The sequence below is a fragment of the Halichoerus grypus genome, chromosome 6 (assembly GCF_964656455.1).
Source record: "Halichoerus grypus chromosome 6, mHalGry1.hap1.1, whole genome shotgun sequence".
Taxonomy (NCBI): Eukaryota; Metazoa; Chordata; class Mammalia; order Carnivora; family Phocidae; genus Halichoerus; species Halichoerus grypus.
The window spans coordinates 89,030,249-89,047,925 of NC_135717.1; the positions used below are offsets into that span (position 1 = coordinate 89,030,249).

General features: G+C 33.5%; 1 protein-coding gene across 7 annotated transcripts in view; it reads left to right on the forward strand.

Annotated features, from left to right (window-relative positions):
* ATF7IP (activating transcription factor 7 interacting protein) overlaps nucleotides 1-17,677 on the forward strand; it is a 132,840-nt gene that overhangs the window by 60,557 nt on the left and 54,606 nt on the right. For 6 of the 7 annotated variants that reach the window (XM_078075637.1, XM_078075635.1, XM_078075641.1 and 3 more), the window contains exons 3-6: nucleotides 3,122-3,205; nucleotides 4,775-4,920; nucleotides 6,444-6,581; nucleotides 16,415-16,480. In XM_078075637.1, coding sequence (XP_077931763.1) covers nucleotides 3,122-3,205; nucleotides 4,775-4,920; nucleotides 6,444-6,581; nucleotides 16,415-16,480 — 434 coding nt within the window. The remainder of the gene's footprint in view (nucleotides 1-3,121; nucleotides 3,206-4,774; nucleotides 4,921-6,443; nucleotides 6,582-16,414; nucleotides 16,481-17,677) is intronic. The other variant, XM_078075636.1, reaches the window with a different exon arrangement.

Here is a 17,677-nt window from a genome sequence, read left to right on the forward strand (position 1 = left end):
ACAATACACTTTTTCCACCTTTATTTTATGAAATCTTATTTAAGATAGTAGTCATCAGATAGATATTAAACATCTACTTTGTCTCAGCTCTTTCCCCAAGTTTTTAGGATTACCAAAGTTACAAGATATGGTATCTGTTCTTAGTGAGCTTATTGTCTAGTCTGGTTGAAAGGAAAGAATGCCACACATAGAACTGTATATGAAAATGGGCTAATTTGCGATAAGTCTATACTCAAGACTAGAGAAATTAAAGCAGAAACTGTGAATGAAGACAGATTCTAAAAAAGACAGTCTTAACCTAAGTATTTGGATGAGTTTCAGGTGTCCCATGAACTACTTGAAATTATATATAAAAATGTCTATGTGCGTGGGCCTTTCATTACTATTCTGGGTTTAAGCAGGTCCACTCTCAGATTCTCTAGAGGCTTTTTGTAAAACAAAAAATTAAATATAGGACCTTGTTCCTTTCTGTAGAATCTGTTAATAATACCATTTTTCTTATTCCAAAGTTCTCTCCATTGAATAAAACTCACGTATAAAGTTTAATCCAATGTGTCTATTTTAAAATTCCAATAAGTGTTTTAAAGTGTTGAGAATCTAGCCATATCTTCCAGGCATATCTGGAAAATAGGAATTGGGTGATAGGAGGAGGTTTTTAAGAAAATGGAGGAAGCTCAAGCTAAGTTTGACATATCTGTAAGAGGAGAGGGAGCTAACATATGCGTAAAAGAGACAGCTCAAACCAAATTGGCAGGCCAGTTGCTCTGCTGTATTATGGCTGATCTGGCTTGTAGTTACCCTAATTGGAGCCATAGCTAATTTTGTTCTTTGGGTGGTATCATAATTTGCCAAATAAAGACTATTAAACCTTCATCTCAAGCAACCCAGTTATTCTATGACTCTGGAGACTCTGGGGACTAGGAAACTCAGGAGTCACCACCCTCAGTATTAAAATCAGGAGGATTTATAAAATTATATGTAGAGGGGCGCCTGGGTGGCTCAGTCGTTAAGCGTCTATCTTTGGCTCAGGTCATGATCCCGGGGTCCTGGGATTGAGCCCTGCATCGGGCTCCCTGCTCAGCGGGAAGTCTGCTTCTCCCTCTTCCACTCCCCCTGCTTGTGTTCCCTCTCTCTCTGTGTCTCTTTCTGTCAAATAAATAAAATCTTAAAAAAAAAAAAACTGTATGTAGAAAAAAATGGTTTGTAATGAGTTTGTGATCTACAAGGGAGCGAAACATTTTCATTTCATTGAAACTGAAGTTGAGGGATGGGATCTTAAAATATTTCTAATGAGCATAGTAAATGGAAAGTTAATTTTCTGATACTCATTTATTTTTATTTATTTTTAATACTTCTTTATTTTAAAGCTTAAAAATAGTTTTAGTAGGGGTGCCTGGCTGGCTCAGTCTGTAGAGCATGTGAACTTCTGATCTCATGAGTTTCAAGCCCCACATTGGGCGTGGAGCTAACTTAAAAAAAAAAAAGTTTTAGTAATCTTTATGTGCTGTTTTGTTTTGACTGTTGTCATGTTTTACAGCTTTATTGTTTTACCTTAGTGTAAAGAAAAAAAACTTTTTTTTAAAAAGATTTTATTTATCTATTTGACACAGGGAGAGAGACAGCTAGAGAGGGAACACAAGCAGAGGGAGCGGGAGAGGGAGAAGCAGGCTCCTGGCCGAGCAGGGAGCCCGATGCGGGGCTTGATCCCAGGACCCTGGGATCATGACTTGAGCCAAAGGCAGACGCTTAATGACTGAGCCACCCAGGTGTCCTGAAAATATTTTTAAGAACCTTAATAGTTTCATCAATGATCCTGGTAATCTGCCTGTTTTCACCTAAAAGGTCTTTCCAGTTATTTTAGCCTTGACTTCTACCATCAGGGCTGTTGGGATTAAACCTTGTTGTTTGGAGAAGAAATGCCATATCAAAATCTTTATATAATGTTTATTCCTTGTGATTACGTATTTAATTTTGGTTGTAGAATATAATGAAACAGCATGCCTTATTGAAACCCCTGGAAAAAAAAAATTTAAAAAGAAACCCCTGGGGAGCCAGTTGCAGTGATGTAAGGGGAAAAAATAGAAACCCAAACATACTAGTGATTTGTTCTTCTCCCCCAGTTAATGATTAGGTTAGTTGAGGAGGTAATAGATTGACTATTCTGGTACATGTGGGGTTTTATTTATTGTAACAATGCAATTATATAGACATTTTTAGCAGTATTTTTTTGGTAGCACTCTGTTATATTTTATATGCCTTGTGAAAATTACTTAAATGTTTTTGAACATTGGACTTTCCTCATGTATGTGATGGCAGAAATAATGTTTATAGTGTAGGATTATGCTAAGGATATAAAGTAATGTATGTCATGCGCTTAACTCTTGTTGGCACTGGCATCAGTTAACTATTAAGTTAAACTTTTGTTATCTTTATGATAGTTTTTACATTTCTGTTATGAATTATCTCATAACCATTAAAGTAACATAATGATTTAATGTGGCTAAAATGTTAGATGTTTCAAATTTGGCAGTACTTTGTAATTTTTTTTGTAATTGTCAAAACCACTACAGTATTTTAGGTTTTTGGGGTTTTTTTAAGATTTTATTTATTTGTCAGAGAGAGAGAGCACAAGCAGGGGGAGCTGCAGGTAGAGGGAGAAGCAGGCTCCTCACTGAGCAAGGAGCCGGATGCGGAACTCGATCCCAGGACCCCGGGATTATGACCTGAGCTGAAGGCAGATGCTTAACGACTGAGCCACCCAGGCACCCCAGTATTTTAGTTTTAATAATTGAATGTAATGGAATCCAAATGCTTTACAATAGGTTTTATTAATCTACTGTTGGCAGTAAATTACTAAGTAAGATTCTTTGTTTTAAAATTTATACTATTAATTTTTTTCCATGTTTAAGAGCTTTTTATGAATTTGGAGGAACATTTGAAAGTGGATTTGGTCATTCATTTCTACCAGTCCATGCTATGTTCCCTTCTTATTCCTAAAATTTCACGTTTTGGGACTGATTTTATAAAAGTTTATTCACTGGATTGTTAACACCAAAATTGTAAATTATAATGAACTGCAGTGAATTCTGATGGAAGTAAGATTTCCTTTTCTTTGTTACAGCAGAAGTAGAAACTCATGGAAAGGATAGCAAACCTGAGGAAGAAGAGCAAGTAGTAAATGAAGATGAAAGACCTTCTGAGAAAAGTAAGCATGTACAAAAAACCTGAACTAGTTTAGAAAAATAGTTATTCATTGTTTATTCTTTTAAGGCTGTGAAATATATTTCCTTTCCTGAGATGATTTTAAAATTTTGCAGTTTATGTAAAACACAGTTAAATCATTTTGTTGATAACTAACCTAAGGATTTTTGAAAGTATTATTTCATATACTTCAGTATTTTGTTTATTTATACTTTTCATTGTTTTATAAGAAAGATTTATGCTTAATATTTAATAAGGTACTGTCTGAATGTCTTGAGATAAATGGTTTTCGATTTATGTTGAGAGCATGGTGCTATAAGAATTTTGTCAGGGGTGATATAAGTTAATGAAAATTACGTGTCTGTCTCCTTAGGTTCCTAAGCTTCATGGGAAAGGGGACTTGATGGGCCTGGGTGTTGTTAGGTTTATAAGATTATCATTGGACTAGAAGTCAGGAAACCTAGGTTCTGTATCTCTCCTTGTCATTCTGGTTTCCGTGTATGACTATAAGTCATGATTATAAGAGAAGTCATGGAGTAGAACTGGATTTTAAAAGTAGGCACATAGATATATGGGTATAGAGAAAAGCAAAGAGGGATACTTATGGTTACATAAGGGCATTTCCCTTTAATAAGTGGAGATTTTAGTATTTTTACATTTTATATATTGAAAAAGAAACCAGATAAAATTTGCTTATGATCTCATGAATGTTACCAGTATTTGAAATACAAATTTTCTAAGTGAAGATCTTTGAATATCTTTACCAAATTTACTTTTATAATGACATAAATTTTATTATTTTTATTTGAAATTCATTAGGATATGTTAAGAAAAACTAGCCTTGGGTGCCTGGGTGGCTCAATCAGTAAAGTGTCTGACTTGTGATTTTGGCTCCAGTCCTAATTTGAGGGTCATAATCCAAGGGTTTTGGGATAGAGCCCTATGTCGGGCTCTGAGCTCAGTGGGGAGTTGTCATGAGATTCTCTTACTCTCCCTCCGCCCCTCCCCTGTGCAGACTCATGAGTTTTTCTCTCTCCCAAATAAATAAATCTTTAAAAAAAAAAAAAGAATAACTAGTCTTATGTTATTTTCCTAAGGCTAATGATTAAGACTTTTTTCTAAATTCTGAAAAAAATGTATTTAGAGGAAGAATTAATTAAAACCATGTACAGTTGTTAGATATCTGTGACATTAGAATGAATATTATATTTTGTCAGAGGATTCATGTGCACTATAAAATTTAGCAAAGGGAATGAACATGAGATGATCTCTTCTCATCTCATGTTCATATTTTAGGTGATTCTCCATCTTAATATGATTTCAAAGAAGGAATGTTTTATGTTCACATTATACATTGCTTAGCCATGAGGGAGTTCTTGTTTAGCATTTGAAAATCATTTCAAGATCAAAGTTTAAAAGCTACCTATCCATTTTTCTAATCTCAAAAACAATCATTAAATAACTGATTGAGAATGATATTGGGTAGCTAGGAATAATATTTTGCTGAGAATGGAACACAGGCATTAGGGTCTGTGATAAAAACCTGACTAATCATTATTCTTTTTATCCTCAGGTGAATTTTCCAGAAGAAAACGTTCTAAATCAGAGGATATGGACAATGTACAGTCCAAACGTCGTCGATACATGGAAGAAGAATATGAAGCAGAATTTCAAGTGAAGATTACAGCCAAAGGAGATATTAACCAGAAGCTACAAAAGGTGTTACAAATTATAAGTTAAAAACCATATTAAATAAAAAACTGACCATCTTTGTTCTTCTAGGTTTTTGACATTATTCTGTATTTTACTGACATATTTAGGTTTTTCATAGGGAGAACTTGAAGGAAGTGGGCGAGCTTATTATTCTTAATAATTTAATTTTTAGAACTTTCTGATTCTTTTTAAAAGAGTTTTCAGATTTTATTTTTTCTTTTATATTGAACTTTATTCCATGGAAATATTAGAGTCTTGTATTTTAACTTTTTTTTAATATGTTAACATTTTAATCTTTATTATAAGCTGGTTTCATGATTGTAAGTTCCTACATTGTAAATCTTTGTTATGTTGTTTAGGCTTACTATTAAAAATAGTAGGGACAGGGCTTTAGGATGACTAGGGAAGGGGAGTATTTAAAATACAGACTTTGGAAACATCTGCCTATATCTATTAAACTAGAGTTAGAAATATTGAAAATATGTAGTATTTAATATATTTTTCAAAATGTGTTAACAGATGTGTATGGCAGATGCCTTTTTAAGAGGAATATGAAAGGCGAGTGAAATTAATTTTTTAAGGTCTTATAGATTTAATAATGAAATTATAAATAATCTAGGTTTTAGATTATTCCACTAAGATACAGTATAAATACATTAGAAAAAGGCAATTAATTAGGCAATAAAAAAGTGTCATTTTTCTTTCCCAGCTTTTTTTATTTGTCATATGGAGGTAATAATGTTTATTTAGTCCTTTTTATAGAGCTGTTATAAATATGAAGATAGGTATGTGAGTTTTTTAACTCCTGTGTGTACTCAGAATGTATTCCTCTGGAACAGTGTTACTCAAGTATGGACTGTGGACATGTACCATGTATTCTATTTGTTATAGATCCATAATAAGATAAATAATGTAAATTGTAAGTAGGCATTTAGAAATTTTTTTTTTTTTAAGATTTTATTTATTTATTTGACAGAGACAGACACAGCGAGAGGGAATACAGGCGGGGGAGTGGAGAGGGAAAAACAGTCTTCCTGTGGAGCAGGGAGCCCGATACGGGGCTCTATCTCAGGACCCTGGCTGGGATCATGACCTGAGCCAAAGGCAGACGCTTAACGACTGAGCCACCCAGGCGCCCCAGCATTTAGAAGTATTTTATAGAAATTTCATAGTGCAGTGATATTCTTAGTGTCTCACAAAAATATCATTTGCAACAGATTAGAAATTTTAAAAACTGATCCTTTAACTAGTTTCCTTTGAATCACAGTAGAAGGTATGAGAAATAAATATTAAAACTTGAATATAAAATTATTTATGAAATTTTCTGTTTTTAGTATAATTCTATCATAGTAGACATATATGTAGAAGTAGAGGCTTTCAGCAGATACTGTGTTATGAATGCCAGCTTGTTTTCTCATTAAACTAATCAATATGTTGGTACTGTCTTATTAGTCCTTAAGAATATTTACTCTTTGCTGCTTGCTGAAATGCCTTCTTTGACTGTAACAAAGAAATATATATCTCCTTAGGTTGTACAGTGGTTGCTGGAAGAAAAATTGTGTGCACTACAATGTGCTGTATTTGATAAGACTTTGGCAGAATTGAAAACACGAGTGGAAAAGATTGAATGTAACAAGAGGCATAAAACAGTTATTACTGAACTACAGGTTCGTATACTGATTTGAATTGTATACCCATGTGTCATTATTTTTATTACTTATTTTTGGGGATACATTTTCAAAGTTGATAATAAATTACATTTAACTTCTAAATATTAGAAGTAGAAGGAGTCACGATTAGTTTGCTAGGGCTGTCATAAAAAAAGTACCATAAGCTGGTAGCTTAAACAACAGGGAAGTACTGTCTCATAGTTCTGGAGGCTAAAAGTCTAAGACGAAGGTGTTGGAAAGATTGGTTCTATTTGAAGTCTGTAAGAAGGAAACTTTCCCATGTGTCTCCTCTAGCTTCTGATGGTTTACTGACAGTCTTGGCCATTCCTTGTCTTGTGGAAGCATCTACTGCTTTGTCTTCATATGGCACTATACGTGTGTGTGTGCGCGCGCACGCCCAGATTTCCCCTTTTTACAAAGATACCAGTCATATTGGATTGGGGCCCACCCTACTCCAGTATAACCTCATCTTAACTAATTACATTTGTAAAGACACTATTTCCAAATTGAATCACATTCTGAGAATACTTGGGGTTCAGACTTCAATATATGAACTTTTCATATAGTTCAGCCCATAATAGAGCCTTAGTCACTGAAGAAAGGCTGGTATTTTCTAGCATGTCATAAGTACCAAATAATATTTATTATAAGTGATTCTTTTTATATTAACCCACTTCCTGCTGTGGATCTTATGATGTGAAGATATTAGTTTGTTAATTTGTATTTGTTAATAATCACTACTTTTCATTTTTTGTTAAATATAACTATACATACACATATAGTGCCAGAGCTTCTAAATGACTGAAATGAACGCATGATAATATGCTGTAGTAAATCATTTTATTCCAAGGCTAAGAAACTGGAAATTTTTATCAGTACATTCATTCTGTCATAAGTAAATGTGTGGTTTCTATTAGGCTACCTGAAATATGAGCCTAGTCTACAGATGCTGAGTTTGCAAACCACTTATAGAGCCTTACTTTACAAATGAGGGAAAAGTGGTCCATGAAAATAAGGTCTCACTGTTTTCTAGTTATAAAGCAAATTGCAACCAAAAGTGACTAGAATTTATATATTTCTTAGCCTAGAAGTTATTTTCTTGGTTTCATATTGTTAATTTTGTTTGAAGTGAGACTTTTTAATAATACCTAAATAATATCTTTGTAGTAATTTTGTAATGTACCATTTAGGACATTACTAGTCCTCTTTTTTACCTTTAGCAGGTCTTTCTAATAGTGATAGTGTTGTTTAATTATTAAACTTTATTTTACTAATACTGTTGAGAATTTTGAATTAGAATTTTAAAATGTTTGATGAGTTAAAAAGAGTGATTTCATTAATTGTTTCTCATTTTGTGTTTTGAAAATCTGAGACTTTGACTTCCATATTCTCATGTAACATGCAAGTCCAAATCTCTTAACACTTAATAAACTTTTTACTTTGATATTTCACTTTGATATATTTCTTGGTAGCCTCAGAATCTGAATCCTTTAAATGCCAATCCAGTCTCTTCTTCACAAATAAATCCCCCATGCCATTGTTCCTCTTACTTGTAATTCTTGAATTCTTAGAAAAATCTTTAAGCACTATCTTCCCATTTTTCTTCTCATTGATAGTTTTTGAGTTCTTGGAAATTGATTTCTCTCAATCATTTCACATATACAGTGGGTTGCCAAATTATGACTGTTTTATTTCTTATTAAAGTCTATCTTTTGCTTCCTCTCACTTTTCGCAAGGCACAGGTCCACTTACATGTGGATTTTTTTCAGTAGGTACAGTACTGTAAATATATTTTCTTTTTCTAATTCCTTGATTATAGCAATAGCCTTTTATGTGATTACTCTGGTTCTACTTTTTAAGTTCTTGCTGGTCCTTCCCAACCATTGTACTCATCTTTCTAAAATACTGTTTGTTTCATTCTCTTCCATATAGTCCAGATTCCTCAACCAAGTGCCATTATTCATTTTTTATTTTTAATTTCTGGATCTCCTAGTTTTTGATCCACTTTTCCTAATACCTGCTACTTTGCTACACTGTCCTACAGAGTATCAACGTTCATAGTATTTTTATTTTAGGCTTTCAACTTCATACTATTTCTCCCATTCAGTTACCTATAATGATCTGCCCTTACCATGCTATTTAAGTTTTACTAAGCTCAGTTTAGTCCCTGTCTCTTTCTGTGTTGTTCTGATATTTAGTATTTTATGGAAGTAAAATTCAGGTAACAAAATAACTTTTAGTTTACAATTCAGTGGCATTTAGTTCATTCACGTTGTGTGACTGTCATCTCTATCCAGTTACAAAACATTTTCATGAACCCAAAAGAAAACCTATGTCCATTAAATAGTCACTCCCCATTTTCCTCTCCCCTAGTCCTTGGCAACTGCTAATCTGCTTTCTGTCTCTGTTGATTTACCTATTCTGCATATTTCTTTTGAACAGAATCCTACCAATATATGACTTTTTGTGTTTGGCTTCTTTCTCTTGGCATAACATTTTCAAGATTCATACACAACGTAGCATGTATCAGTACTGCATTCCTTTTTATGGCTAAGTAATAATTATATTTGTATGCTATTGAAAGTATTTGTATACTATTGAAAATAAGTAGGTATTCAAGATGTTAAGTGTAATTTGCAGAGTAATCACTAAGGAAAAAACTAAAGTATATAGAGCTATATAATATATAATATAATGGGTCTGTGTTATATAAATGACCCTTGAATAATGCAGGGGTTGGGTGCTGACCCCCTCCCCTGGTGTAGTCAAAAATCCATGTATAACTTTTTTTTTTTTTTAAGAGAGGTGGGGGAGGTGCGGTGGGAGAGGGGGAGAGAGACTTAAGCTGGTTCATGCCCAGTACAGAGCCTGATACAGGGCTCGATCTCACAATCCTGAGATCATGACCTGAGCCAAAATCAAGAGTCGGATGTTTAACCACTGAGCCAGCCAGGTGCCCTGCTGCTGAATTTTTTATTTCAATTATTATACTTTCTGCTCTAGATTTTCTATGTTTTCTTTACACAACTTCTATCTCTGATATTCTGTTTGGTGAGACATTGTTTTCCAGTTTCTTGTGTGTGTGTGTGTGTGTGTGTGTGTGTAAGTTCTTTGTCCATTGTTTTAGCTCTAGGAACAGATTTTTAATCCATTTATTTAAAGTCTTTGTCTAGTAAGTCCAATACCTTAGCTATCTTTCTTTTCATTATTTTCTTTCTGTGAATGGCCCATACTTTCTTATTTATTGTTTCTTTGTATGCCTCCTAATTTTTTGTTGTTGAAATTTGAGTATTTTGAATATTATAATGTGGCAGTTCTGGGAATCAGATTTATTCTCCACTACCGAGAGCTTGTTGATGTTTCTTGTTGTGGTTTGTTGTTTGTTTATTTGATGACTTCTAAACTGTTTTTGGAAAGTATAGATTCTTTGTTGTGTGTGGCCACTGAAGTTTGTGTTTCATTAGCTTAGTGGTCAGGTGATGTTCTGACAGTTAAATGGAGCATAAAAAAAAAAGGAAGAAAGAAAAAAATACTCTCCTAATCTTTGCAGATTGGCTCTGTTGGGGCACTCCTTCAGTGCTTATTAACCAGGCCATTTACAACTTGCCCTATCCAACTTGCCTTATCCTTTACTTCCTGCTTGCATAAATGAGAGCTTAAGGTCTTTTCAGGCCATTTCGTGCTTTTTTTTTTTTTCCTGGGCATTTGCATAGTTTTCTCAATTCAAGAGCTTTTAGAGTCCCTTTTATGTCATGTGTCACCTTTCCCAACCTTTTCTTACCCAGGCTTTTCTATTTATTGCTTGTCCAAATTGTAGTTCTTTGCCCCAGACTGCTGTGCCAATACCTGTGCCTTCAAATCTTTTTAGGAAAAGCAGTCTGTGATGCTACCCCAGCCTTGGAATTACTTGAGTTGTGTGAAACAAAGGCTGGCCTGTGTGCTGATCCTTAAGTTGCCAGTGAAAATAAGGTCCATATGCTTCCTGTGGCACTAGAAGCCTGTACCAGGCATTCTAACTGTCATCTTCACAGCCACTGCTAATCTGGGTGTGGGGAATAATGAATGGACAACCTAAAAGACCATAGTGCTCGCTTACTGCAAAGTAGCAGCTTTATTCTTCCCTAAGTCTTCCGTTGGCTGTTCTGAGTTTTTTTAAGTAGGCTACACACCCAGTGTAGAGCCCATCATGGGGCTTGAACTCATAACCCTGAGAACAAAATGTGAGCTGAGATTAGGATTTGGACACCAACTGAGCCACCCACACACCCCACTGTTCTGAGTTTTTGAATAGATTCCAGAGTTGTGCAAAAGTTGATTCTAACAGTGCATGTCAGCTCATTGGTTGCTTTTGGGAAGGGACTGAACCCTGAAGTTCCCTACTCAGCCATTTTTGGTGATACCACTCTGTTCCAGTATCTTTATTATGATTACTTTCGAGTTCTCCAGTATTTAAAGCTTATATATCACATAGTTCCGCAAATAATTACATACTTTGCTAAATTATTTACTGTTTCTTAGTTACAGCTGACAGCAAATGTTTTGAAAATACGACCATATATATTTTCTATATCTCATTCCATAGCAGTTGATGAGTACATATCCCTGATTAGCATATGTATATTCATTTATTATATCTGACTGACTTCGGCAAAATCTAATATTGAGTTCAATAAAATTCAAAGTTAAAACATTTAAAAACAAATACATAAATTGGGTTCAGATATTTTGCTGTAAGGAATAAATTAATATAATAACAAATTTTAATATTAGTGCCTTCTTTTTTTAAACACAGCAGTTATTAGAAAAAATACTTTTAAGAGACTCATGATCCTTTTGCAGTAGTATAAAAATTTACTATACATTGAAAAATTTGGTGAGAGAATAGAATTGAATCATGTAGACTTTAGAGGAAAGTTCATGAAGTTCTCTTTTCTGCTAAAATTTTTAAGATATAAATTTCTCTAGATATAGGAAAGTAGATTTTTATTGATTTTCATATTGTCATTCTTATATATTTTTAAAATGGGCTACTTTGGGATTATTTAAAATAATTTTTAAGGTTTTAATAATTGGTTTGTTGTGTGATATGACTTTTGTCCACATCCTTTTACTAAAGCCTATTTTAAATTATTAAATCCTTTTCTGTGTACTAAACATATTTTATAAGAGCTGAAAATAATTTTCAGCATTGGGATATCTTGTATATTTTTTTAGGGTTGTTGCTTTTTTTTTTTTAAGATTTTTTATTTATTTAATTGACAGAGAAAGAGAGAGTGGGGGGAGGGGCAGAGGGAGAGGGAAAGCAGATTCCCCACTGAGCAGGGAGTGCGATATCCAGGGACCTCCGATATCCAGGGATCCCTGGATCATGACCTGAGCTGAAGGCAGACACTTAACCGACTGAGCCACCCAGGTGCCTGAGGGATTGGTTGCTTCCTGAATCATGAAAAAGTTTTGTGTATTTTTGCTTTTTCAGAGATGTCAGATGGTAAAGTAAATCTCAACAGTTATTTCCTTGATTTTAATTATTATTATTATTTTTTTTTAAAGATTTTATTTATTTATTTATTTGACAGAGAGAGACACAGCGAGAGAGGAACACGAGCAGGGGGAGTGGGAGAGGGAGAAGCAGGCTTCCTGCTGAGCAGGGAGCCCGATGTGGGGCTCGATCCCAGGACCCTGGGGTCATGACCCGAGCTGAAGGCAGCCGCTTAACCAACTGAGCCGCCCAGGCACCCCGATTTTAATTATTTTTTAAGTGTAAAATGTCGTATAATTTTTAGATTTATATATCTTTGATGCTCTGTCAAGATGAGCATTATAGTAACTTAGAAGAAAGTCTTAAAATGCAGATAGTTGTCATTTGCTGTGGAGTCAGTAGCAAATGTGTAATAAAAATAGAAATTATCAACAAATATTTAGCTTTTCTACCCCTCCCAGACCATAACCACCCCCCCAAACATACTTCCAGATAATTGCAAAGAGGAAGTAAAAATGGAAATTCTCCGCTCTTTATTTTTTTTTTAAGATTTTATTTATTTGAGAGAGCGCGAGAGGGGGGAGGGTCAGAGGGAGAGGTAGACTCCCTGCTCAGCAGGGAGCCCAATATGGGACTCGATCCTGGGACTCCAGGATCATGACCTGAGCCGAAGGCAGTTGCTTAACCAACTGAGCCACCCAGGCGCCCCAATTCTCCACTCTTTAGATCAGAAATGTAATTAAAGTACTACATATCGAAACCTGTAAGTGAAAGACACAGCAGTATTCAAAGGGAATTTTACAATTTTAAATTCATTACTACTAAACAGGAAAACAGAACATTATGTGTTCATGTCCTGTGCTAGGAAAAAACAATTACAAACTAAACTCCCAGAAGGCAGAAAGAGTTAATAAATTAATAAAATGTAAAAAACCCAACCCTTTTTGAATATTGAGCAATGAAGACAAAACCTTATTCTTTTGTGAAGACTTTAAAAATAGATTAATTTTTTATTTATAAATAATGAGTACAAATAAGCTACATAAGGATTCAAAAAGGAGACAAAGATCCAGAGGAGATTCTTTAAGTAAGAGGACATTATTATATACAACTTTATACCTATTATGTCCATTTTATTTAGTAAGGAAGTAGAAAGCCTAAAATTATAAGGAACTCTGTTCAGATTATAACCCATATCATATTTACTAGTGGATCATGGAAGTATTTCTGTTGAAGTTGCGACTAGGACAAAGATGTCTATTATCTATGCTGCTATTTAGAGTTTTGATGGCAGTCTTAGCAATAAAATAATGACAGGAAAAAGAAATTAAGAGTAATGATTGGGAACACAATAGAATTAACTTGGCAAACTGTTGAAAAAGTAGTAAATTTAGAAACTACCTGATTGAGGAAGAACTTTCTAGTAGTTTTTCTATATATCAACAATAAACAATGAGAAAATATGAGATAAAGGTTGTACATTTGGTAGATATTTAAAAATGAATAAGTAGTTAAGAATAAACCAAAAAGAAAATTTCAAGACCGTTGTGAAGAAAAAGGACAGAAAAAGAAAATCTGAGTCAACAGGTTCAACTGTAAATGTAACATGTTCCTAGATAGGAAGACTTGATTCCTTTCAAATTATTGTACAGATTCAGAATACTCAAAATTTCAAGTGGATTTTTTTATGGAAATGGAAAAGCTGTCAACACACCCTGGAATACAATATTTCATTGGTTATAATTTATAAAATGCTGTCCTAAGTAGTTTTAACTGAAAATAGCCACCCCCCCAACAAGTAAATCTGTGGCTGCCTAATCCAAGAGACAGTTTTGAATAACGGATATATGTGTCCATTTATTCAGTAGCTTTTTTTGAATGCTAATATTTTAAGTGAGACTTAATACATGATTAGCTCTTTTCTCAGATGATTATTTCCTAAGAGGTTCCTTGGTACATGAGCAAGGAAATCCCTGGTTTGCCTAGCTTGCTAAATAAGGCTCAATGTGTCCAAATCTCAACAATTTATGTGACTTATATTTAAATAGCTACCCTTATGCCATTATACAAGAAATGGTAGATATGCCTAAGGAAGAAACAAAGAAATAAAAGTAGTAAAGACATAATAATAGAATATGACTTTCCTAGACTAAAAAAGTGACTTGTTTATATAGTTTCTTAAAAATCTCATGTAATACTTCCCAAAAGAGACCTAATCTTAGACACATTATGACAGATATTTTGAATTATAATTTTAAAAAATTGCACAATTTCCTAGATTAAAATAACAAAAAAGCTGGTCTTTGATTTCTTTTTTTTTAAATAATATTAAATGGCAGACAGTGAGTCAGTGTCCAGATTTTGATTTTATTTCTCTGCTAATAGTTTAATTTTTTAAGTGATAAAATTCTTTTTAAAAAGCATTTAAATATTACAGCTGCGTATGACTTGAAAATGAAGTCCTCTTTACATTCTCCCTCACTGCCTGCCAGTTCTAGCCTTTAGACGTAACCACTTTTTAATTTTGGTATTTATTCCTTCTAGACCTTTCCCCATATACATTATATACAAAATGATTTTTTAATTTAAGTAAAAGTAGTATAATAATACTCTACAAACTATGCAACTTACAGAATACCCACCACATAGACTCAAGAATGAAAGACATTCTTGCATAAATTGTGGTACAGAAAACACCTTCCCATATAGCTTTCTTGAAAAAAATTATTTGAAATATTTTAATCACAGGAAGGTAAATCCATATTAAGAATATAAAATTATGCTGTATGTCTTTGGTATTAATAAATATGCATAAATACTCAAGTCCTAAGGAAAATCTTTGTCCTCAGGGTCATATGTGATCGATTGCATAGGCTCTGACAGTGGACTTAAATACTTTCTTAGGTTTCGGGTCTCCTTCAGAAGTGACTACTTTCTGAAAGAAACTTTAAAAGTAAATAATACCATTTTCTTGGTATTAAAAAATTAAAATTAAATTAAAATTAAATTAAAATTAAAAATTAAAATGAAAAAAATTTTTCTGGAGGAATTCCTCCTTAGGCGGGCCTCCTGAACACGTTCAGAAGTTTAATTTAAATTTCTTGAAAATATATTTAACATAAAATGACAGCAGCAGTGGGGTGCCTGGGTGGCTCAGTCTTGATTTCAGCTCAGGTCATGATCTCAAGAGTTGTGAGATCCAGCCCCAGTGTCAGGATTTGCGCTCAGCGGGGAGTTTGTTTTTTCCCTCTACTCCTCCCTCTGCTTGCACATGTGCTCATGCTCTCTCTCTCTCTCTCAAAAAATAAATAAAAACAAAAACTTAAAACTGGCAGCAGCAGTTAACAGCAACAAAAACAGTTGAGTATTACATCTGTACTTTAGTAAAAGACTTAAATACAAAATAAATCATGTAGTAATGAGATTTTTTTTTTCTTTTCTGTTTTTTTTTTCCTTAAAGTTTCTGTGAATATGTATTTGGGCAAATATGTGATTAATCAGTTTATATAGCAGTACAAATGATTAATAAAATAATTTCACTGAAATGTTAATAGTAGCAAGGTAACATTTTTGACAGATTATTAAAATTAACATGAAAGTAAATGTTTTAAAGAGTAATATTAAATGAGCACACATATACACTGCTGTTGAATGTAAAATTAGCAAAGCCTTTCTGAAAAATTGTCATTTAGATATTTGATAATTATTAGATAATTTAGATATAAATTAGCATTTAAATAAGAATCATTTAGACAAGAGCTTTAAAAATATATTCTGTCTTAGAAGTTACATCTATGTGAGTGCTACCCAAGGAAATAATCTGAAAGAACAATATTGTTAATTGCATTATTTGGCTATAGCAGTACATTGAGAAACACTGAACATTTCCACTGGGAAACAGAGTGTATAAATAATGATTCAGTATATTATACATACATCCATAAGCCATGGCATTGGATCTTTTATGACTTACAGATGTGTTTAGTTCAGAATTCTCAGAAAATTGTGTGGTTACAACATATTAAAAAATAACAACAACAAAAATCCCCACAGTTATACATACCCAGAAATGTCTTGGTCTGTGAATTCTAGGAGGGAAAAAGCTAACCTTCTAAAATTAAGAGTCTTTACCTCTGGGTATTGAGTTCAAAGGTCATTTTAGTTTCCATTATGATTTTCTGTATTTTCCAAATATATATTTTATAATCAGCTTGCCTTATTTTCTTTGCTGTTGGTGATCTCAGGGTCCTTTTATTTGTGGGTTTCTTGTAATATATGCGTGAGTTCCTTTTTAATACCATAATGTTACTTGATTTCTGTTTCATTTTTGCTTTCTTTTTTTTTTTTTTAGGCCAAGATAGCCAGGTTAACCAAACGCTTTGGAGCAGCCAAAGAAGATCTTAAGAAAAGACAAGAAGTAAGGATTTCTATTCTTGCATAATTAATATTTAGCTCTAGGTGGTAATCTTAGGAAGTGGTGAGTTAGGAAGAAAGTCTTCCTTTATTACAGGTCTGAAATTTGCTTTCATACTGTGTACTTCTTCTGTGTTCTTCCTGGAGCTGCAGCTCTAGAATTAATTATTAACCCTTTTCTAATCCTCAGTTAGTGTTTTCCATATATCAGTACTTATATTAATCTATTTTATGGCATTCTGGAAGTTATATTTTCATTTCATTTTTAAAATTACCTTTTTGGGATTTGTCTTACCATGTTTTTTTCTTTTTAAATTCTTGCCAGTGTCTTAGTCTAGTCTCTTATTTCCTCCAAAGTATGTTAGTGTTCCATTACCTGGAGTAGCCCTCTTCTCTTCTTTGCTTCCCTGATATAATTAAGTCCAAACATGGTAGCATAACATAAACTACAATGTATAGTCTCCCTTTTGCTTTTGTTGTTTCCTTAGTTACTCTGTAATACATATTTTTAATATAGCACTTGTATATTGCATTATAGTTTTTAGTTTAATTTCTTTCATTTCCTCTTGACTTTTTTTCTATTTAGGCAAGTTACATTTCTTTGTCTTGAGAGCTCCATTGTCTGGCACTTACTAATTGCCAATAACAATTATTTTAGTAATAATCATTATTACCATTGGATTTTTCTGTTTTCATTCATTTTGACATCTTCTTTACTTGACTTTAAATAAAGTTATTTTGAAATAATTATAGATGTACAGGAAGTTGCAACAGTAGTACATAGGCTCCTGTGAACTTTTCACCTAGCTTTCCCCAGTGGTGAAATCTTATATAACTGCCGTACTGTATTAAAATCAAGATACTGATAAATTCTGTTAAGTAGGCTGTAGACCTTACCACTTCTCACCAGATTTTATATGAATTCATTATGTGTATATGTGTGTGCACACATGCGCAGTTCTATGCAATTTGATCCCATGTATGGATTTATGTAACCTCCACCACATTCAAGATCTAGAACTGTTCCATTTCATTACTATGAAGGGACTCCCTCAGTGCTGCCTTTTTACAGTTTAAACCTACCTTATTTCCCCCCACATCCACCTACTCCTATCCCCTGGCAACTGCTAATCTGTTCTCCATCTTTGTATTGTTTTTACTTAACTTTTAAAGCTCTGGTTGCTCTCTTTTCATGAGCAAC